This window comes from Heterodontus francisci, chromosome 13 (assembly GCF_036365525.1).
Source record: "Heterodontus francisci isolate sHetFra1 chromosome 13, sHetFra1.hap1, whole genome shotgun sequence".
Classification (NCBI taxonomy): domain Eukaryota; kingdom Metazoa; phylum Chordata; class Chondrichthyes; order Heterodontiformes; family Heterodontidae; genus Heterodontus; species Heterodontus francisci.
In genome coordinates, this window is record NC_090383.1 from 20,894,397 (window position 1) to 20,917,937 (window position 23,541).

General features: G+C 44.8%; 1 protein-coding gene across 1 annotated transcript in view; it reads right to left on the reverse strand.

Annotated features, from left to right (window-relative positions):
• Positions 1 to 1,155: 1,155 nt before the first annotated feature.
• adgb (androglobin) overlaps positions 1,156 to 23,541 on the reverse strand; it is a 400,763-nt gene continuing 378,377 nt past the window's right edge. The window contains exons 36-38 of the mRNA XM_068044513.1: positions 18,891 to 18,978; positions 7,793 to 7,976; positions 1,156 to 1,775 (exon numbers count right to left, since the gene is read on the reverse strand). Of these exons, the coding sequence (XP_067900614.1) occupies positions 1,590 to 1,775; positions 7,793 to 7,976; positions 18,891 to 18,978 (458 nt within the window). The 3' untranslated portion in view covers positions 1,156 to 1,589. The remainder of the gene's footprint in view (positions 1,776 to 7,792; positions 7,977 to 18,890; positions 18,979 to 23,541) is intronic.

The window sequence follows — 23,541 nt, forward strand, 5'->3', positions numbered from 1 at the left end:
GACTCTTCAAAGCCCTCCAACATTATAAGGCTCATGTCAGAAGGGTGATGGAATACTTATCACTCACTTGGTTGAGCACAGCCACAATGCTCAAGAAGCTCAACAGGATAGGGCAGTTCGTCTGATTGATGACCCTGCCACTGAACTCAATATCCACCTCTGTCCCCACTGACACACAGTAGCTGTGGTGTGTACAATCTGCAAGATACACTTCAACAACTCACCAAGATTATTTCAACAACACCTCCCTTATCTCCACCACAGAGAAGAACAAGAGCAGAGATGTCGTGGGAATACTGTTACCTCTGAGTCACACAACATCCTGATTTGGACATCATCAGTGGGTCAATATCATAAAATTCCCTACCTAACACCATTTGAGCACTATCACCGCAAGGACTGCAGCAGCTCACCCACCACCACTATCTCAGGCCAACCAGAGATGGGCTGTCCTAGCCTGTGCTGTCCACATCTTCAGAATGAATGACAAAAGAGATAGGTTGAGAGTGACGTGGAATTTTAGTACCACACTCTTCATTGCGTCACAGCCGGACAGCAAACCATTGCTGCAGGCAGAAGAGGGGGATGAAGAATGCCAAACTAATGCTCAGGCTTCCAGTTTAAGTTGTTGGTCCATTGTTAGAGGGGTTTCTCACGAGGACCAGCAACTTTCGATGTGGAGGTGCGGCCGGCTCTCCTTAGAGCCATCGAACCAATGTTTCTTCTTCTCCCCTGCCATCATAGACTGGGATGCAATGAGGGCACCATGGCTGCTTCCAGTGCACGAAGATGTCTCTGAGGCCAGGTATCATCTCAATCTTTGAAAGTGTACATAGAATTTACAGCACAGAAACAGGCCATTCAGCCCACAGGGCTATCCTGGTGTTTATGCTCTACACAAGCCTCTTCCCACCTTACTTAATTTCACTTCATCAGCATATCCTTCTACTCCTTTCTCCCTCATATATTTATCTAGCTTCCCCTTAAACGCATCTATGTTTCATGAATGCAAAGAATAAACATGAAGAATAAATTTACTAAATAAAGTTTAATAACACTGTGATTTAGAATTGAAAAAACTCAAGGAATTACCAAGAGAAAGGATATACATGAAAAAAAACCTGCAAATCCAAAACAAAAAAACAAGGATGCAACACACAGCAGGTCAGCCAGCACCTGCAAATGAAAAAGTAAGTAAGAAACTGCACTCGTACAACACCCTTCATGTCCTCAGGATGTCACAAAGCACTTTACAGCCAATGAAGTACTTCTGAAGTGTAGTCACTTCTGTAAGGCAGGAAAAGATAGGTTAATGCTTGGGGTTCTGGTGTGAAGGACAAGCCAGATTATCACCTCTCTTAAGATGCTGACAGACCTGCTGTGCGTTTATGGTATATTTTAGCTTTCAGTTCAAGGAGCAACATATTCTGAACATTAGCAAAGAAATTAGTTAAGAGTTTAGCTGAAAACCAACATGGGATGTTGGAAATAATATTCAGAAATCTGTTAACAACAAAACAAGGACATACAATGAAATGTGTTTAAAAATACAATTTAAAACTTTGGAAATGGTGTGTCGTTTTGCAGTTTTACTTTTTCCTTCCTGCGCTCTTAGACACTTTAGATATAGAGCTCATGCTCTTTCTCTCTTGCTCTGCTCGGAGAGCTGCTTCCATTACTGCAATTTCTTTTTGCTTCACTTCTTCCGCAATAAGTTTATTTCTGTACGACTCTCTAAGTTGGGAGATGTTGTTCCGGGCTTCATCTAAGGCTGCCTGCAGTGTATAAAAACAAGGGTTACACACAAATTGGGGAGTTAATACAGAGGAGAACCGTGACAAAATACAAGAGGATAGTAATAAACTTGCAGAATGAGTATGTAATTGGCAAATAGATTTCAATATATTTAAATGTGAGGTGGTACGTATCGGTAGAAAGAATAAGGAGGCCACATATTCTATGGAAAGTAAGTGTCTGATTTGGTTAGAGGAGCAGAGGGATCTAAGGGTTCAGATGCACAAATCACTAAAAGAAGCAACGTGGATTAGTAAGGTTAATATGGGGAATGATAGCACAGTGGTTATATTACTGGACTAGGAATCCAGAGCTCTGGATAACTAATCTAAAGACATAAGTTCAAATCTCACTAAAGCAGTTTGAGAATTTAAATTCAGTTAAACAAACCAATCTGGAATAAAAAGCTAGTATCAGTAATGGTGATCATGAAACTACCGGATTTTTGTTGTAAAAACCCAAATCGTTCATTACTACCCTTTCAGGAAGGAAATCTGCTCTCCATACCTGGTCCAACCTATAGCAGACTGCAGACCCCCAGCAATGTAATTGATTCTTAACTGCCCTCCAAAATGACCTAGCAAGACACTCAGTTGTATCAAACTCTTAAGACAAGTGTTAAGATTGAGGTGGAAGGAGTGCACTGTCTTTTCTAGTTCCACTTCTCCACAGGTCACAACATCTATGTAAATCTTTTGGGCCTCCTTATCTCGAGAGACAATGGATACGCGCCTGGAGGTGGTCAGTGGTTTGTGAAGCAGCGCCTGGAGTGGCTATAAAGGCCAATTCTGGAGTGACAGGCTCTTCCACAGGTGCTGCAGAGAAATTTGTTTGTTGGGGCTGTTGCACAGTTGGCTCTCCCCTTGCGCCTCTGTCTTTTTTCCTGCCAACTACTAAGTCTCTTCGACTCGCCACAATTTAGCCCTGTCTTTATGGCTGCCCGCCAGCTCTGATCTATGTAAATGTTTACTCGGTAACCGATATAGCCAATCATATACTCTGCATTTTTTTTCTCAGAACAAAATACACCAACCAGGCTTCTTTAATAAACAACAAAATTATCAGTTTATTAGAAAACGTGACTTAACCAGTAATGAAGCAAAGCATTAACATACCAATTAAAATATGAAAGTTTCCTTTTTAAAAATTCCCCAACTACACTCACACACACACTGGAAAAAATACAGAAATTCACTGCAGAGGTCTGTTACCAAAAAAAGATAAAAAAACAAACTACTTTGGTCAAATACTTGCTAATTCTTGATGAAAAAAGAAAGAAGATATGGGGTGGCACAGTGGCGCAGTGGTTAGCACCGCAGCCTCACAGCTCCAGCGACCCGGGTTCAATTCTGGGTACTGCCTGTGCGGAGCTTGCAGCAAGGGAACAGAGTGTATGCTGGGTAGGGAACTTCAACGTCCATCATCAACAGTTGGCTGATTCCTGAAGGAAAAAGCCAGTAGACTGGGCTATTGGCAGGTGGTGAGAGAACCAAAACAAGGAAAATTCCTACTTGGCCTCGTCCTCATCAATCTACCAGTCGCAAATGCATCTGTCCATGACAATATTGATAGGAGTGACCACAGCATAGCCTTTGCGGAGACAAAGTCCTATCTTTGCACTGAGGACAGTCTCCATCATGTTGGGTGGAATTATCAGCCTGCTAAATGGGATAGATTCAAAAGGATCTAGCAACTCAAAACTAGGCTTCCATGAGGCAGCATAAGAACTCAATTCCATTACAATCTGTAACCTCATGGCCTGCCATATCCCTCGCTCTACCATTACTAGCAAGCCAGGTAGCCAAACCTGGTTCAATGAGGAGTGTATGCCAGGATCAGCACCAAGTGCACCTGAAAACGTGGTGCCAACCTGGTGAAACTACAACACAGGATTACATGCATGCTAAACAGCAGAAGCTGCATGCAAAAAACAGAGCGAAGTGATTTCCCAATCAACAGATCAGATCAAAGCTCTGCAGTCCTGCCACATCCTGTCATGTATGATGGTGGACAATTAAACAACTAACAACAGCAGGTGGATCTATGAACATCCCCATCCTCAATGATGGGGGAGCCCAGCATGAGTACAAAAGCCAAGGCTGAAGTATTTGCAACCATCGTCAGCCAGAATTACTGAGTAGATGATCCATCTTGGCCTCCTCCTGAGGTCCCTATCATCTCAGGTCTTCAGCCAATTCAATTCAATACACATGATATCAAGAAAGGGCTGAGTGCATTGGATACAGCAAAGGCTATGGGCTCAGCAACATCCTGGCTGCAGTGCTTCAGAACTACCCGCTCCTCTAGTCACGCTCTTTGAGTACAGCTACCATACTAGCATCTACCCAACAATGTGGAAAATTGCCCAATTATGCACTGTCAATAAAAAGTAGGACAAATACAATTGGACAATTACCGCCTATCAGTCTTTTAAAAAAATTCATTCACGGGATGTGTGCGTTGCTGGTAAGGCTAGCACTTATTGCCTGTCCCTAATTGCCCTTAACTAAATAGCTTGCTAGACTATTTCAGAGGGCAGTTAAGAGTCAACCACATTGCCGTGTGTCTGGAGTCAAAAAAGGCAAGAACAGGAAAGAATGGCAGATTTCCTTCCCTACAGAACATTAGTGAATTAGATGGGTTTTTACAACAATTGAGTAGTTACATGTTCACCATACTGATACTGGCTTTTTAATTCCATATTTTAATTTATTAACTGAATTTAAATTCCCTAGCTGCCATGGTGGGATTTGTACTCATGTCACCAGCTCATTAGTCCAGGTCTTTGGATTACTAGTTCAGTAACATGACCACAGTGCTACTGTTCTTAATCATCAGCAAAGTGATGGAAGGTGGTCGTTGACAGTGCTATCAAGCGGCATTTACTCACCAATAACCTGTTAAATTATGCCTAGTTTGGGCTCCCTCAGGATTATTTGGCTACAGGCCTCATTGCAGCCTTGATCCAAACATGGATAAAAGAGCTGAATTCCAGAGATGAGGTGAGAGTGACTGCCCTTGACATCAAAGCAGCATTTGACCCAAGTGTGGCATCAGGGAGACATAGTAAAATTGAAGCCAATGGGAATCAGAGGTCATATCTAACACAAAGGAAGATAGTTGTGGTAGTTGGAGGCCAATCATTTCAGCCCCAGGATGGCATTGCAGGAATTCCTCAGGACACTATCCATCAATGACCTTCCCGCCATTACAAGGTCAGAATTGGGGATATTTGCTGATGCTTGCACAATGTTCAGTTCCATTCACAATTCCTCAGATGAAGCAGTCAGTGCCCATGTGGAGCAAGACCTGAACAACATCCAGGCTTGGTCTGATAAGTGGTATGTAACATTAGTGCCACATATTTGCTAGGCAATTGCCATATCCAACAAGAAAGAGTCTAATCATCTCCCTTTGATATTCAATGGCATTACCTCCATAGAATCCTCCATCAACATCCTGGGGGTCACCATTGACCAGAAATTTAATTGTATCAGCCACATAAATACTGTGGCTACAAGAGCAGACCAGTGGCTGGATATTCTGCAGTGAGTGACTCACCTCTTCATTCCTCATAGCCTCTCCACCATCTACAAAGCACAAGCCAGTAGTGCAATGGAGTACTCTCCACTTGCTTAGATGAGTGCAGCTCCAACAACAAAATAAAGCTCCACGCCATCCAGGACAAGGTAGCCTGAGTGATCGACACTCACCCACCACCTTAAACATTAACTCCCTCCACCACTGGCATAATGCGACTGCAGTGCAAACCATCTACAAAATGCAGTGCAGCAACTTGCCAAGGCTTCTTTGACAGCATATCCTAAACTGACAACCTCTACCACGTAGGGCAAGGACAGCAGGGGTGTGGGAACACCTCTAAGTTCCCCTCCAAGTCACACACCATCCTGACTTGGAAATATATTACCATTCCTTCGTCGTTGCTGGGTCAAAAGCCTGGAACCCTATGCCCAACAGCACTTTGGTGGCTCACCACCACCTTCTCAAGGGCAGTTAGGGATGGGCAATAAATGCTGGCTTTGCCAGCAATGCCCACATCCCATGAACATATTTTAAAAAAAGGTCCATAAAAAAGCAAACAAAATGTTGAGGTTCATTTCTAGGGGGATAAAATGTGTTACGACCAGTTGAGAGAGAGGTCTAGGGTTCCCTTTCAGCCTTCACCTGGTCTTGCCGTAACAGGGTTTAATTTTAAACATACCTTGTTTTTAGCTCCCCCTTGGTGAATCTTTGTTCACCGCTTTCGAATTATAAGGCAAAGAAACCAGCACAAACAGGCTTTCTTAGGTTTAAAGAAGAAAAGTTGAAATTTATTAAACTTAAACTCTAATTCGGTTAACGTCTACGGATACAAGACGTGCCCATGCGAGCATGCATATGTGATACACACATGTAAATAGAGAGAGAAAAGAGAAGAAAAATTCAGTGGAAAAGTTTGAGGCAATATTTGAAGAGTTTTTGTTATGGTTCTTTGAGCTCACTGTAGAGTCCTTGATAGTAGGTAGTTCTTGCTTTTTGTTGGGGCCCAGTATTCTTCTTAAATCTTATTCGCTGTAAGAGACTTTTCTCTCTTGGGGTTCATGTGTCTTCAGTGGATTCAGAGGCTTGTGAGTGAGAGCAGACAGGAGAGATCTTCTCAATCAAGAAGCAAACAGTCTTTCTCTCTGAGTTCAAACTTTTTGTACAATTTAGAAAAACCCAGGTTGCCAAGCAGGTTATTCGTGTGACTAACTGGTTTGACCACATCTTGGATTACATCACCTTAGCAGTCTCTGGAATGCTCCTCTTACACACAATACCTGGTGATCAAGGTCCATTGTGGGTTGAATGTGTCAGGGAATGCTCCATTGTCCTTCCAATCACTGTTTGTTAATATGCAAATGTCTTTTTCAGCTACGGCTGATCTGTTTAACCTGTCTTTTCTTCACTCCAGTAAAAGTTTAAAATCAATGTTCATGACAAAATTAATGTGCCTCATTCTTGGCAGGTGGGGCCCTAACATGACATGTTAAAAAGCAGAGAAGTTATGTTAAATTGGTATAAAACCATTGTCGGACTATACTTGAAGTACTGTGAACAGTTCTGGTCTCCATATTGTTTCTGTGCTGTAAATTCTATGCAGAATGTTGCACTAGTTGTTCAGTTTTTATACTTCTACCTTTCTTTAAAAAAAAATCATTAAGATGGGCCCCATTTCCAAATTGGATCGCAAATGAGGAGAAACAAAGTAAACATTTGCACTGGCAATCTCCTCAGTGCTTCACCTGCTCCATTGATGTTACATCAGCAGAAGTTTGACAGAAAACCCATTTACACTGAAGTTATGAAGTGGCAGGGTAAAAGCCCTGAAGAAATTTTTGCTGTTGAAGTTATTGTCAAAGCAAAACTTTGAGATGCCATTTAGCAAATAAAAGTGACGCAAAGGTTTAGATACAAATGGAGTTGGAAAATGGGAAAAAAATGAGGACCAGAAGAAAGAAAGATAAAGAAAGAACTTGCATTTTTATAGCATCTTTCATGACCTCAGGACATTCCAAAGCACTTTATCGCCAATGAAGAACTTCTGGGGTGTCGTCACTGTTGTAATGTAGGAAAAGCGGCAGCTAATTTGTGCAAAGTATGGTCCCACAAACTGCAATGAGGTAAATGACCAACTAACTTGTTTTATTGCTGTTGGTCAAGGGATACATATTGGCCAAGGCACCGGGAAGAACTCACTATACTTTCCTCAAACTAGTGATGTGGGATCTTGTGCAACCACCTGAGGGGGCAGACGGAGCCTAATCAAAAACATGGCACCTCCAACAGTGCAGCACTCCCTCTGTATTACATTGTGAATGTCAGCCTAGATGTTGTGCTTAAACTAAGTCTGAAAAGGACTGAAATTCCTTTGGAGTATGTGCTGCAACAAGCCAAGCACTTTCCAGTTTATCAAAGAAGCTCTGCAAGGAAAGTTTCTGGGAACAAATGACCTCACCTGCAAATCCTCGTACATTTGCAGCTGCTCTGCCTTCAGCTGACGGCGAGCCTGCCTTTCTGTCTCTCGCTGTTCAAGGACTACCTCTCGCCTTTGGCGGAACTTGCGAATTTCTTCCACCTTGCTCTTCCCCTGTTCTTCAATAGTTCTTTCATCCCTGAGAAGTGGTTGAGGTCGAGTAGTCCTGTTGATACATAATCAGTTCATTCTATCACCATTCTGAGCATTAACTACTTGAATTATCATTTATTGACAGGAAAAAGTCCTGGTCGGACACACCGGGGAAAAAATTTGATTGCGTTGCGTCACCTCAAGCAGCACTACGCATACTACGTTGATTCCTGGGGTGGGGGATTGTGCAGACAGCACTGCCAGCTGCTACCTGCATGGGTTTCTTCAATGATATCAATGAAGAAACCCGTGTGGACCATACAGGTAATGGCTGGCAGCATTGTCTGCCCACAACCAAGGGACAATAGTCTGCGGCATTACCTGACCAAGTTTTCCCCCACTGGTATGTTTTTAAAAAATCTGCCACAAGTACAACCATAGAAGAAGGCTATTTGACCCATCTTGCCTGTGCCAGTTCTTTGAACAATTAGTTCTGCTTCCCTACTCAACAAGTACTACCACAACAACAAATTGCATTGACATAGTGCCTTTAATGTAGTAAACCAACCCAAGGCACTTCATAGGAGTGTAATCCGACAAAATAGGTATTCACAGAATCACAGAATTATTACAGCACAGAAGGAGGCCATTCAGTCCATCGTGTCTGCAACAGCTCTCCTAATGAGCAATTCACTTAGTGCTATTCTTCCGCCTTCTCTCTGTAACTCTGTGCATTCTTCCTTTTCATATAACAGTCTAATTCCCTTTTGAATGCTTCAATTGCACCTGCCTCCACCACACTCTCAGGCAGCGCATTCCAGACCTTAACCACTGGCAGCATGAAAAAAATTTTCCTCATGTCACTTTTGCTTCTTTTACCACTTACTTTAAATTTGTGCCCTCTCATTCTAGATCCCTACACAAGTGGTAAGTTTCTCTCTACCTACTCTGTCCAGATTTTGAATACCTCCATCAAATCACCTCCCAGCCTTCTCTTCTCCAAGGAAAACAGTCCTAACTTCTCCAATATATCTTCATAACTGAAGTTCCTTGTCCTTGGAACCATTTTTGTGAATCTTTTCGCATTCTCCCCAATACCTTCACATCTTTCCTAAAGTGCGGCGCCCAGAACGGGATGCAATACTTCAGCTGAGACCGAACTAGTGTCTTATACAAGCTCAACATCGATCCACATAGGGCAAGTGACCAAAAGTTTGGTGAAACAGGTATGTATTAACGAGGAGAGAGGAGAAGAGGCAGCGAGGTTTAGGAAGAGAATTTCAGAGTTTAGGGCCTAGAAAACTAAAGGCACAGTGTCAATGATGCAGTGATAAAAATCTGGATGTGCATGTGGCCAGGATTACAGAATACACAGGGTTCTCCTTCCCCATAGCCCTGCAAATTTTTCCCTTTCAAGTATTTATCCAATTCCCTTTTAATGTTCCCAATGAAGCAGCTTTCACCACCCTTTCAGGGAGTGCATTCCAGATCATCAGAACTCGCTACGTAAAAGAATTCTCATCTCCCCTCTGGTCCTTTTGCCAATTACCTTAAATCGGTGCCCTCAGGTTATTGACCCTTCTTCCGGTGGAAACGGTTTTTACCGTGTATGCTAAAATCAGCCGCTGCAGTGCCAACACATGATAAAAACATGGGGGTGAATTGTCGGGTCCTGCCAGGATCTGGTGGGACCTGAAAATACTGGCACCATTCCCGGTGCTGGCCAGTATCACCAGGGTGGTGGTAGGGGGAAGGACAGCCCCAAGATCCCGCCCAATCCATTACAAAAGCCAATTAAGATGGTTAAGGAGCTCATTGAGAGCTTGTTAAGGGGCATGTTGTGATTTTCACAGGGGAGCATGGGTTGCACGCACTGTCTGGGACAGACCAGCTAAATGAAGGTTGAATTAGCTGGCCCCCATACCAGGGTGAATGACTCCCCCATTGGGAGACATGTGCCATCGTCTCAGCGTAGCTGGTGGAGAGAGTGGGCACTCAGCACTCGGGCAGTGCAGAGGGTCATCACCTTCCTGGCATTGTGGGGGCATAAGAGGAGGCGGCAAGGCTGCCAAGCACAATTGTGGGGGGGGGGGGGGGGGATTACCACCTGAGCACAAGGAAGATTGTAGCTGGCAATGGAAGAATGACTCTCAGATTTTCGGCGCACTGGCGATGAGGAGCAACACCCTCCGCAGGATGGGCAAAGCATCAGGGATCTGGAGGGCAGGGGAGAGGGACGAAGGACAGGAAGAACATGGAGGCCATACCCTCAGCATTGGATCTACTGGCAAAGAAGGATCTATGTGGAGATGACTGAGAATCAGTGCCGCAGTATTCTGCAACTCGCCAGGCAGATGGTCACAGGAAACCTCACACCTGACAGCACTGGTTGTCATGCCCTGCCAGTAGCCATCAAAGTCACTGCGGCCTTGAACTTTTATCGCTTCTGGCTCCTTCCAAGGATCAGCTATGGACCTTGGTGGCCACTAGAAAACGGCTGCACACCACTGCATCACACAGGTCACTGATGCCCTATTTGCCAGAGCTGGACAGTACATTCAATTCCAGACAGATGGGGCCTCACTGCCAGAGCTGGACTCCCCCAGGTTCAAGGCATCATTGATTGTACCCTTGTGGCATCAAGACACCCAGTGACTGCCCACTCAAATTCATCAACAGGAGGGGCTTCCACTCCTTCAATGTGAAGCTAATCTGCAATCACAACAAGAGCTTCATGCATGTGTGTGCTCGCTTTCCTGGCAGCTGCAATTACTCCTTCAGCCTCTGGTAGTCTAGCGTGCCGCAGCTCTTCACTCCAACCCCCAACTCCGTGGATGGATTCTAGGTGACAAAATGATATCCCTTGATGGGACGGCTACTCACCCTCTCCGAGAGCCAGTGACAGAGGCAGAGGTGATACAACCAAAGCCATCTGCTCACCAGGACCACCATTGCACAGGCTATCAGGCTTCTCAAGATGCAGTTCTGGCGGCTGGACTGGTTCGGCTGCACCCTGCAATCCACACCTTCAAGGGTTTTGCTCATTGTGATGGTCTGCTGCGCTCTCCGTAATATGGCCCTCCAGAAAGGTGTGAATCTTGAGGACGGTGAGGCCCTGGAAGGACAGAGTTCATCGGAGGAAGAGGAGGAGCATGACATGGTAGAGGAGGAGAAAGAGGAGGCAGAGGGGGAAGATGCAGAATACCAAGATGCCCTGCCTGCACAGGGAGATGACTGGGGCCGGTGTGGGGCTTGAGGGGCTCGTCAGGATAACATGAAAGTCAGGGATTCAGGCATGTTTCAACTGAGCCCCTCTGACCCAGCATACTACGGAACTAACTCTTAGCTGCCTGTGCTAACACTTCCATTGAAGACGCAGCCTGGAACATGTAGACTGTTATGCCAATGAAGGATGCACATCTACCCAGAGGTTTCACCATCATTGTTGATGAAAACTTCTGGTTGGAATTTCCCTCCAGGGGCGGGAAAGAGAAGTCGGGACTGTTTCCGGGTCCTGAACATGCCCCTGGGGAGTAACAGTCACTCATCTGTGATTTTCCCTGAGCTAGCCAATTATGACCAGAGGGCAGGTTCACTGTCCAATTAAGGATGGTGGGCCGGCTCTAGAAGCTGGAGGGCCAGAGATGTAGGTGGGGGGAAATAGGGGACACTGATTGTATGTTTTGGGCAAGAGATCCGGGGGAATATGAGACAGAACTTTTTTATGCAACTGGTGGTAATGACCTGCAACTCGCTGCCCACAAAGGTGGTGGAAGTGGAGACAATTAATGACTTCAAAAAGAAATTGGATGGCTACTTGAAGGAAATAGACTTCCAGGGCTACAGGGATTGAGCATTGGAGTGGGACTGACTGAATTGGAGAGCCGGCATGGATTCAATGGGCTGAATGGCCTCCTTCTGTGCCGTAAATTACTCTATGACACTTTATGACTCTACATCTCTCTACAGGGTGGCCTGTGGCTGCTCCTGCACCCAGGCAGGCAGGGAGGGCTTCTAGACTGGAAAATTCAAGTCAGCCTCTTTTAATTTTTCTCAATTAGGCTCTTAATGAACCTGATTGGCTATCTGACACGTACAGGAGGGCAGCCCTGCTGGCCCCCAATCCTGCCACCGCAAATATGGCCCGGAGGTGCGATGGAGTCGATGGGACTATTTTTAGCTCTCACCCACCTCCGCTCCTGGCCCTGGTGGGTCCGAAAATCTATCCCTTGCTTGCTTCACCACTTCATACCTCTTTTCTTGTCCCACCACTAATAAAAAGAGGCTCACATGTCTGGTGCTGATAAAGAAAAACAGTACACAGTTATAGAAAGAAGACACCTGAGTGACCCACTCAGTGTTCTACGCAACGCAGTGGCCTCCGTGCTCGGCCACTTCTGTGTGGTGCTCCCCATGTGGTCTTGGAGAAGATGGAGGCAGCCTGCCCACTTGTCTTGGCTTGTGGCTGAGATGCACGTGGCGGTTGTCCTCGGGGTGGAGGTGCTAGTGGGGTTATCTCCAGAAGCTGCTGCACTTGCATTAATGCAGGGACAGCCTCCGTCACTGGGCCCTGCTGCATAGATGCTCCCTCTGTCAGAGGGGCCAAGGAGGCTGAAGATGCTGATGGTGCCCTGTGAGGGTTGGCACTCTCATTCTCTTTGTTGACATCCTCAGCCTGTTGTTGGTGCTCCGGATGGCTGGAGGGGAGCACCAGCAGGGACGCAACTGGCATTCCCTCCAGACATCCCTGCTCCATCAGCACCACGGACCAGTCCATGCTAGATAGTGTGGCATGCATCCTGTGAACATCAGTGCACAGTACCTGCAAGCACTCCAAGGTGCCACATATGGCTGTCCGTGAGGTTGACCAAGCTCTCAATGGAGGAGCTCATGCTTTCAAAGTTCTGAGCCCATGGTGGCGCACATGAGGTGGATGGACTTCTCCACTCACTGCTCATGACCCCGCACTGCCTCAGGGAATTCCGACATGTCGGAGCACATCTTCTGCGATTGGTCTAGGTATAACCTCCTTTCCAGTGACTCCTGAGACCCTGCATCTGTTGCCAGCTGAGCAGGATTGTGTCTGTCCTCCCACCTTTGAGGGGAACAGCCCACAGCTGCATCAGCCTCTGGCACCTCCTCCTGCACACTAGTGCTGTACTCCTTCCCCAGTGCCACCCTATCTAACTGCACGCGAGGACCCATCGAGGTTACTGCGTGTTGGTGGATGGTGCGCTTGTAAGGTGTGACAGTGCTTCTTCAGAGCTCTGCTGTTGCGCCTGGCCCTGTGATGGTGACGGAAATGGTCTCCTTGGCTTTGTGTCTGTACCTGTGGGAAACACTAGAGATCACGAGAGGTTGCCTTGGAGAGCATAGGCTTCTGCAGAGCTGAGGCTTCCTGATGCAACTCAGTGTTCGGTGTACTGTCGGACGGTGTGGAATGCAAGGCTCCCTCCTGGTGAGCACATTGCACTCTCTAATCACCATATCCTCCATGAGTGCCCATCTCACCATTGCCAACTTCCTCAAGGTCGGCGATCCTGGCTATTTCCATCTCTGCTTCATCTTTGGCTGAGATCACATGAAGGTAGGAGATCCCTCCACCATTCTGAGCCCCCTCCCTGGTGTGATGAGCCTATTTCTCCTGCATGGACAAAAGAGAGCATGATAAAGGCATTGCTAGCTTATAGGGCCAATGCCAGCAGCTCCAATTCATTAAAAGCTGCATGTATCAGTGGTGACAGGTCCTCAGGAGCACTTTGGCTCTGCGCCTTTCTGAGCAGTCAGTAGGTGACCTGGGCGTACACTCCTCCCATGTTCAGGAGCAGCATTCGGCCTCAGGCAACATCCATCCATTCCTACTTAGTCTGGGAGGGTGGCCACCTCCCACCAACCTCTGGGAAGAGGACCACCCTCTTCTCCCTTATGGCCTCCAGGAGGAGCTCCAGGTCTACATCAGAGAATCGAGGGGTGACCCTGCCCCTGGTTCAAGGCCTCTGGCTCTCCTGAGGTATTCTTGAATTCCAATCTTCTCTGCTCTTCTAGTCTGAAGTAACAGCAGCCATAGCCTCCTTAAATTGGGCCTGCACTTGAGTAGTCCCACCTCTGTTCCCACCCCCCCCCCAGCTCCCCTGCGGCTGCTAATTGGCCATCAAACCCATCTGCCAATTAAGGAGCCGCTCCCATGAAACTTGGGGACGATAACCGTTTCCTCCCTCCCGGGGGCGGGTTCGTGACTTGGAAACGGTCCCAACTTCTATTTCTTGCCACCAGTAGTGAAAATCCAGCCATAAATTCGACAGTGAGGATCTGCAAATTCTATTTAGATGTTCAACACTGGATACACCTGCTATACCTGCTACAATTAGGCATGGTATCACCAGATTCCTCTCCTGTGTTGTTGCCTGTAGCCTATGGCTTATATTATTTCCATTCCCACCCCACCCCCACCCCCACCATCCTCTCATCATCTTACATTTATGTTGCGAACGGTTAAATTGGAGAAAACAAACACTTTTAGCATTTCGATCCCCATTCCAAACTCTGTTCCCTAGCTTCTAACTCCATCCCTCTCCCTGGCAACAGTCTGAGATAAAGCCAGACTGTTCGCAAACTTGGCATCACATTTGACCCTGAGATGAGGTTCCAATCTCATATTCACGCCATCACTAAGTCCGCCTATTTCCACCTCCATAACATTGCCCAACTTCCCCCCTGTCTCAGCACATCTGCTGCTAAAGCCCTCATTCATACCCTCGTTACATCTAGACTTGACTATTCCAAGGCACACCTGGCAGGTCTCCCACATTCTACTCTCTGTAAATTTGAAGTCATACAAAACTTTGCTGCCTGTGTCTTAACTTGCACCAAGTCCTGTTCCCCTATCACCCCTATGCTCGCTGACCTACATTGGCTCCCATTCAAGCAAAGTCTTGATTTTAAAATTCTCATCCTTGCTTTCAAATCCCTCCACGGTCTCGCCCCTCCTGATCTCTGTAATCTCCTCCAGTCCCACAACCCTCCAAGATATCTGCACTCCTCCAGTGCTGGTCTCCTGAGCATCCCTGATTTTAATTGCTCCACCATCGGTGGTTGTGCTCTCAGTTGCCTAGGTCCTCAGCTCTGGAATATCCTCTCCACACCTCTTCACCTCACTTTCCTCCTTTAAGACACTCCTTAAAACCTACCTTTTTGACCAAGCTTTTGGTGATATGACTTAACATCTCTTTATGTGGTTCGGTGTCATACTTGGTTTTATAATGATCCTGAGAAGCCTTGGGATGTTTTATTACGTTAAAGACGCTATATAAATATAAGTTGTTGTTGCTGTTTCCAAGCAAATCCAAATAAATTGTGCTACAAAACCCTAAACTCTATAACTTGAGGCAAAGGCTTGTGCTCACAAGAGTGAAGGCGAGAACAACATTTGGATTGGCAATGTACAGAGGGTGGAGAACCATGTTCCCTCTAAGCTGTGTGATGGCGCAGCAGTCCAGAACTTACTGCACAGGGGATAAACAGGCTGTGCACATCAAAGGAAAATGGGTGGTGAATGTGTGGAACTGACAGTAGTGGTAGATGATGCTGATAAGTTCAAGAGGGAGTTCAAAAAATGATAGATGGGTGTTATAGATAACTGGTAATTACAGGAGTATCCAGGGGCACAGGAAAACCTTGCCCATCACCAACGCACTTTCCAAAATTTCAACAAGCACTTAGGAAAATGCCACTAGTATACAGTATGGGATTTATTGACTCTGGGATTGGCCATGTGGATGGGAATGCTCCCTGCCAGTTCTGTACATTTTCATTTCTACTAGGAATAATTTTGGGATTGAGAAGCACTAATTAATGTGACATCTAGCATCAATAGAAATTTGGTTTCAGCAGGAGGTAAGACTGGAAACTAAACTCTTTGTTCTTCATTAGGTAGGGCTATCTAATTCATGGTCAAACTTTACAAATTGTACAGTCACGGCATTTTAAGAACTGTGAATTTCATGATTTCACATATTTAAATCATAAATTTCATGTTGTTGCAACAAACCATAAAAATGTTCCATTTATAACAAAAAAAAGGCAAGGGGGCTTCTGGTTTCAAATGGCCTTTATTGTATACTCAAAACTGTTGTTAAAAAGCTGACTATAAACAAGTCACATTCTTTACTCACTGAAGTCAGTGGTTGAAATTGAGCATGGAGCAACCTGCAACTGTCTCTTTCTTTCATTCCCTGTCTCTGTGCTGTGAACACCTGCCCGGGTTTAGACACAGCTCTCTCTGCATGCACAGAGTTACTTGGAATTGTCAGACAGCACCGTGTTAGGCTTGCAAGGTGGGGAATCCACAGAATTCCAAAACTGCAGCACAGGCAAAGTACAATCTGCTTCTTTTACTATGCTTTTTATAAGCAGGAATCTCCAGTCTACAGTTCTTGTCAAAGCCAGGAATTGCATCAAATGAGTTCAAATCCACCATCAAAAGGTGCATTTGTGCAGGGTCAAAGATATGGACAGCTTTCAGGAATGCTGCAGAAGGTTGTTGAAACCTCTGAGCCGCTTTCTCTTCACCGCTTGACTCTTCCGTGTAGCAATAATATTGTTTGAGCTTCTTTGCTATGCAAGAAACACCTGTTGAGCACAGGTATTTAATTCAGTGTCATCGGAGTGTTGTTCATTTGACTGTACTTCAGCCCAGAACAGTCCATTACTTTATTGTAAATTTTGTGGATTGCAACTTATCGAGATTCAAACTAAGTAATCTAATCCACCAGTCGTGTAGCATTCTTGGCAACCATCTGAACCTCCTCATTAAGCTGAGCATTGTTTAGAAGGGTTACAATGTCTGTTAAAAACTGTGTTTTCAGTGTTGGTGTGAGCTCTTCTGAGGCGAAGTCTGAGTAGCATCCCAGGTGAGCTGCATAATACTGTACTGCCTGAAACCAAGAATTCCAATGTGTAAATTACTGGCTCTGGAGAAAGGGCAAGTTTTGTTCCTCAATTCTGGCCACATTTGCAATGTGTTGCCTGTATTAAAGCTTGTGGCTAGGGCAGTGTTTGAAGATCTTTTTAATATAGCTGACCTTTTTATGGACTTTACCAAACTTGCTTTTCCACAGCTCACTGACAAGAAATTTAATGCGCATTACATGTATTATGGACAGCATTAGGCATTACACCTTATGGAGCACAGATCGGAAAGATTTTGTCATGTAAGTTGCATTGTCACTAGTGAAAGCAGACACTTTGTTGAAACCTGCATCGTATTTTGAATCTGTTTTGTTTATCGCTTAGGAAACTGTGGTGTAATCAACAGCTTCTATGTGGACACAGTCTGCGAGCATTGTTGTTAGCTTTCCCAACTGTACATCTTCAGCCTTACCAGACATAAAATCAAACAAAACGTGTGGCACATAGTTGTCTTGTTTATCAGTGGACTCATCACAAATAATTACAAAAGACTTATGCGCGTTAATCTGAGACTTCATCTCCTCACAATGTGTAGCAAAAATCTTTGGTAGGTAGTCCTGTCGTAGTTTATTTGCACTTGGCAAGCAACCACCATTATGCACATTACGTTGAATGACCTGCAGCTCTAGGTGGTCAAGTTTTTCCAATGATATGTTGGCGCTTGCATTCACAAGTTACACTGTAACCAACTGACGATTTTCTGAGCTCTCTGTCTACTTCTTAAAAAGAGATTAAATCATTGCTTGTCTTTTTGTGTGTTTGTTTTCCAGCACTGCGGTGTCTGATGCTCTCTTTCTGCTATGATGGCTTTCAGACTCTAAGTGGCGCTGAACCGTTGCCCGCTGTGTGTGGTCCAATGAAACACTGCAGCTTGTACAAAACAGTATTCCAACATTGGCATGCAGAATTTGGCTTCCAAATTCTTTCACTCGATGTGCTGCAGTAATGGCTGTGGCTGTTTTGGATCTGCTCACTCTGGCATTCTCATTCGTCTGCTAATACTTGAGACTGATTCTCTCAAAACTGCACCAGAAGGCCTCCCTCATCTACCAGTCAGCACGTTCAGCCTTGTGTCAATCAGTAAAATGTGTGATGTTCGCAACATGCCCAGCAATCAGCGAGCTGAGCCTTGTGTCAATGAATAAAATGTGCGAAATGGTTGATTTCATGAAGGACCTGAGATTTCACAGTCCGTGATACATTTTTCACGGCCGTGAATTTGGTAGGGCCCTAATCATAGGAGGTGGAGAAGAATAAAAGAGGATTGACATTACTAAGGAAATGATCACCACATCAGAAAGGAAGTACATCACTGAAGATAGTGTTCAGTCTGAGACTGTCCGGACTGAACGGAGAAGTAATGAGTGCTCTGTAATAGTATTGAGCATCCATTATAGCAAGAAAGTAAGAAGTTACATTTACACTGCATCTTTCACACCTCCGAAGAGAATTAGTTACCTTTAAAATGCGTGCATGTTGCTCCCAGAGCAGAAAAGAGAAAGGTACATCCTGCTTTTCTTCAGCCTAGGAGGGTTCTCAGGAACACCCCCCACCCCAAACCCCCTAGTCAGGTTAGCTGGATGTGGTTCAAGTATTGGCCACTGGACTTGTGTGCCCTTGGTGAAATGATGTGCCATCCCAGTCATTTGAAAGACTACCTCCCTAGGATTTGGGATGAGGGTGTGTATCCCCAGCTCCAGGTGGAGGGTCATTCTTCTCACCACACTTAGACTGGCGAAGAAAACCCCTGGAATTTTCATTGCCCTGATATTTAGCAGTACTTGGGAACGGAAATGGAGTTTAGTTGCACTGAACAGGATGTAAAACTGTGTTGAAAATTCATTATAGCCTGCTTTGCGTTACCATCCAAGATCAATTTCACCCCCCCCCCCCAACCTCCCCACCCCACAACTATGTAGTTAAGCATATTTCAGTGCGACATAACTACAGAATATTGGATGCTACAGCTGAGACCCAGAGTCAGCTTGAGATGACTGGCTACACAACTGTACGTAAATACCTTACATAGCGGGTCCATTTCATTTTTTCAACTTGTGAACTTCTGTCAACAGCTGTGGATTGATTTTCTTCAACATCCTGAGAATTATCTACACACAGAGAACAAACACAGACAAGTTGACAATTTACTGATTTCAAAAATATCGGCTCCTTCTGAGGTACTAACACACAAACTGTTTGTCTGAATTTCTCTCTACTTTATTTTAGTTGATAAATACTCTGCAATTGTGATCAGAAAAGATAGGCTTATGTTTTGAGTTGCTCTCCGTCATCAAAAAACTTATTTTAATAGGCAAACAGATATGCTGAATATTTGCAAATTAACATTCCCCCAATAGTATCTCTGGTCTATAACAAGTATGGTTATCAATCATATAAAACTTCTGCATTTGTTATAGCTCAATGAGCCACATTAAAAAAAATAATGTACACATCACACAGAATACTGTGAGACTCAACCTGCAGACAGGAGTAATAAATACCATAACAGTGTGAGAAAATAAAGCTTACGGAAAAGTTTGCCATATTAATGTTAAAATGGAAGACAGAACAAAAATTCCCTCGAATGTTACAACATTCCTATAACCAGCAAATGAGCGCTCACTGATCTATGGAAAACATTGCCACCAAAAGTTAATAAAAAGACAAACAGAAACAAAAACTAGTGGGTAAATATTTTAGAATATATCAATGCACGTTCTGTGACATTAATCACAGAAAGTTGGATGAAAGCATAATTTACAGTGATAGGATTGTTATACCTTGTAAGTTGTTATGTGTTACCTTTCTGCAAAAGAGCAGCCAGTTTCAAACTGGCCTATTCCTTTAATTGCTGTGATTAGCAAGAGCCTGAGGCCAATTAGAGGTTAACTGTTGTTGGAAGTTTGTATATTGATGGGGTCTTATAAATTCCTGGCTCCAGGTCAAAAGAAACCAGAGTGTCATGCATGCTTTTCTCTTTTGTACTTTTGACACTTTGATGTTTGAAGTATGAAGTATAACAGACTCAAAATAATATATTTAATTAACAACTCCTTCCAAGTTTTGGTTAAGCTGGGAACAAAGTGAATTTCCATCACCCCGTGGATATATTTCCGAGCCCCAGGTAGTTTCCATGATGCAGATGAGTGACACTTTCGGCAATACTGAGGCAGTTCCCTCATTGGGATTGGATGGAATTTGCTGTGTCCTTGCCACAGCATAACAGTGACAAAATCTTTTAAAAGTAACTACAATACCAGTCATTCAAAACTGTCACTTTCCCATAAGGCCATTGTCTCTGTGACAGCCAACAGCTGTAGGGAAAGTGGCCTTTTGAATAACACTGGACTCCACTTCATCCAAGATACATTCATGACACTCCAGGACGCAAGTTTCATGTAGGCATACATTATACCGGGGGCAACTGTAATGGAACTGACAGAATTTTGGAAAGGCAATGTCATCCCAATATTTTTGGGTCATCTACTGATGACTGCAGAGAAAGGCACAGACACAAAAACTGCCCACCTCCCATTTCTAGTGGAATTTTCTTAAAAATTGCTTTATTTTTGTAAACCCAGGTTCGGATTTGCTCAGTTTCTATGCTCTTGCTTGGCCCAAATCTCCCCTCACCACCCTGCCCCCCCGCCCAATCTTTGATACCAATATGTTACAATGAGTGATGGAAGTGGAAATGTGTTTCAGGAAAAAGCGCTATATCCCTGGTTTCTGATGATGTCGACATACTGTACGTGTTTTCTTGTTTTGCGTCATGAGGTTACTGAACCCTGTGATGGGTGCTGGAATGGACTTCTGCCTAGGTTGCTCTTTTTTAAGTTCTGTTTTAGTGTGGAACTTTTTGAGTGTTAACATGTGACTGAGTAGTTTCTAGTTTTAGGATGGTACAAAAAAAAGATTTAAAACGTTAATGAAATGTTGGCATTTATATAAAGAGGTCTGGAATACAAAGGAGAAGATAAGTTACAATTATCTTAAGTACTTGGTTTGACCCCATTTAGAGTACTGCTATCAGTTCTGGACACCGCACCTCAGGAAGGATATACTGGCCTTGGTGTGGGTGCAATGCAGATTCATGCGAACATACGAGTTCGGAGCAGGAGTAGGCCACGCGGCCCTTTGAGCCTGCTCCGCCATTCAATAAGTTCATAGCTGAACTGATTACTCCACACTTCCATCTACCCCCCATAACCTTCCACCCATTGCTCATCAAGAATCTATCTACCTCTGTCTTAAAAATATTCAAAGACTCTGCTTCCACCGCCTTTTGAGGAAGAGAATTCCAAAGACACATGACCCTCTGAGAGGAAAAATTTTCCTCATCTCTGTCTTAAATGGGCAACCCCTTATTTTTAAACAGTGACCCCTAGTTCTAGATTATCCCACAAGGGGAAACATTCTTTCCACATCCACCCTGTCTTATACGTTTCAATCAACTCACCTCTTATTCTTCTAAATTCCAGCATATACAACCCTAGCCTGTCTAATGTTACCTCATAAGACAGATTGCCCATTCCAGGTATTAGTCTAGTAAACCTTCTCTGTACTCCCTCCAACGCATTTACATCCTTCCTTAAATAAGGAGACCAGTACTGTACACAGTACTCAGATGTGTTCTCACCAATGCCCTGTACAGCTGAAGCATAACCTCCCTACTTTTGTATTCAGTGAGCGGGAAACAGCGAGAGCGGAGCCGGAGCACAAAGAGACCGGGAGACAGAGCGAGAGTTCATTCAGCGAGCGGGAAACAGCGAGACCGGGAGACAGAGTGAGAGTTCATTCAGAGAGGGAGCAACAGCGAGAGTAGAGCTGGCGCATAAAGAGACCGGGAGACAGAGTGAGAGTTCATTCAGAGAGCGAGAAACAGCAAGAGCGGAGCTGGGGCATAAAGAGACTGGGAGACAGAACGAGAGTTCATTCAGAGAGCGAGAAACAGCAAGAGCGGAGCTGGGGCATAAAGAGACTGGGAGACAGAACGAGAGTTCATTCAGCGAGCGGGAAACAGCGAGACCGGGAGACAGAGTGAGAGTTCATTCAGAGAGCGAGAAACAGTGAGAGTAGAGCTGGAGCATAAAGAGACCGGGAGACAGAGAGAGAGTTCATTCAGCAAGCCGGCTTACCTTCCGGGAGCAGTCCAGGCGCGCTGGAGTTTTGAACAAAAAAGTCAACAGTGACATCACAGGAAAGCTGCAAGGTGATTGGTTGGTGAGTAACTGCTCCTAGGGAATAACTCTAAATAGCTGGTTTTGTAACTAAAGTAAAGAGAAAGGTCTACAATTCTTTTTTAATATAGTAGTAGTGTTTTGGGGGGAATCAAGGTTCCTAGTGTAAATCTAATTTTTGGGTAATTTAAGGGAGGAAAAAAAAAATTGAAAAAAAAACCAAAGAGTGATATCACAGGAAAACCGTAAGTTCATTGGTTGGTAAGTAACTGCTAATTTGAATTACCTATTCTAAGTTGATTTCAGATTAAAGGTGAATAAGAGAAATATTTTACAGATTAAAAACTAAAGACCAGTCAGAAATTTAAAAAACAAATTAAAATCTAATTAAATAAAATAGAGATGCAGGGCCAGGCGATGCGTTGTACCTGCATGATGTGGGAGCTGGTGGACCCCATTGTGGTTCCTAGTGACCACATCTGTAGCAAGTGTTGGCTGCTCGAGGTACTCCGGCTCAGAGTTGATGAGCTGGAGTCTGAGCTTCGGACACTGCGATACATCTGGGAGGGGGAGAGTTACCTAGACGCTGTGTTTCAGGAGGCAGTCGCACCCCTTAGATTAACTACCGTGAATTCGGCCAGTGGTCAGGGACAGGAGGGTGTGACTATGAGTGAGGCAGGTAGAGGGATCCAGGCGGTAATGCTGCAGGAGCCTCAGCCATTGTCCTTGTCCAACAGGTTTGAGATTCTTGCTCCCTGTGTGGACGAGAGCAGGGACTGTAGGGAGGATGAGCAAACTGACCGCAGCACCGTGGTACAGGGAGCCATTCAAGTGGGGGGAGAAAAGAGAAATGTAGTCGTAATCAGGGATAGTATAGTTAGGGGCGTAGACACTGTTCTCTGTGGCCAGGATCGAGTGTCCCGAAGGCTCTGTTGCCTACCTGGTGCCAGGGTTCGGGATATCTCATCTGGGATGCAGAAGAACTTGGAATGGGAGGGGAAAGATCCAGTTGTTGTGGTCCACGTAGGTACCAACGATGTAGGTGGAATGAGGTTAGAGGTTCTGCTGAGGGAATATGAGCAGCTAGGGGTTAAATTAAAAAGCAGAACCAAAAAGGTAATAATCTCCGGATTACTACCTGAGCCAAGAGCAAATTGGCAAAGGGTCAGTCAATAAGATTAAAGAGGTAAATGCGTGGCTCAAAGATTGGTGTGGGAGAAATGGGTTCAAATTCGTGGGACATTGGCACCAGTACTGGGGAATGAGGGAACTGTTCCGATGGGACGGGCTCCACCTGAATCATGCTGGGACCAGAGTCCTGGCGAATCGTATAACTAGGGCTGTAGATAGGGCTTTAAACTAAATATGGGGGGGAGAGGGTTCAGTTGCATGGAAAAACAGGAAGTTATTTATTTTATTTTACTTAGAGATACAGCACTGAAACAGGCCCTTCGGCCCACCAAGTCTGTGCCGACCATCAACCACCCATTT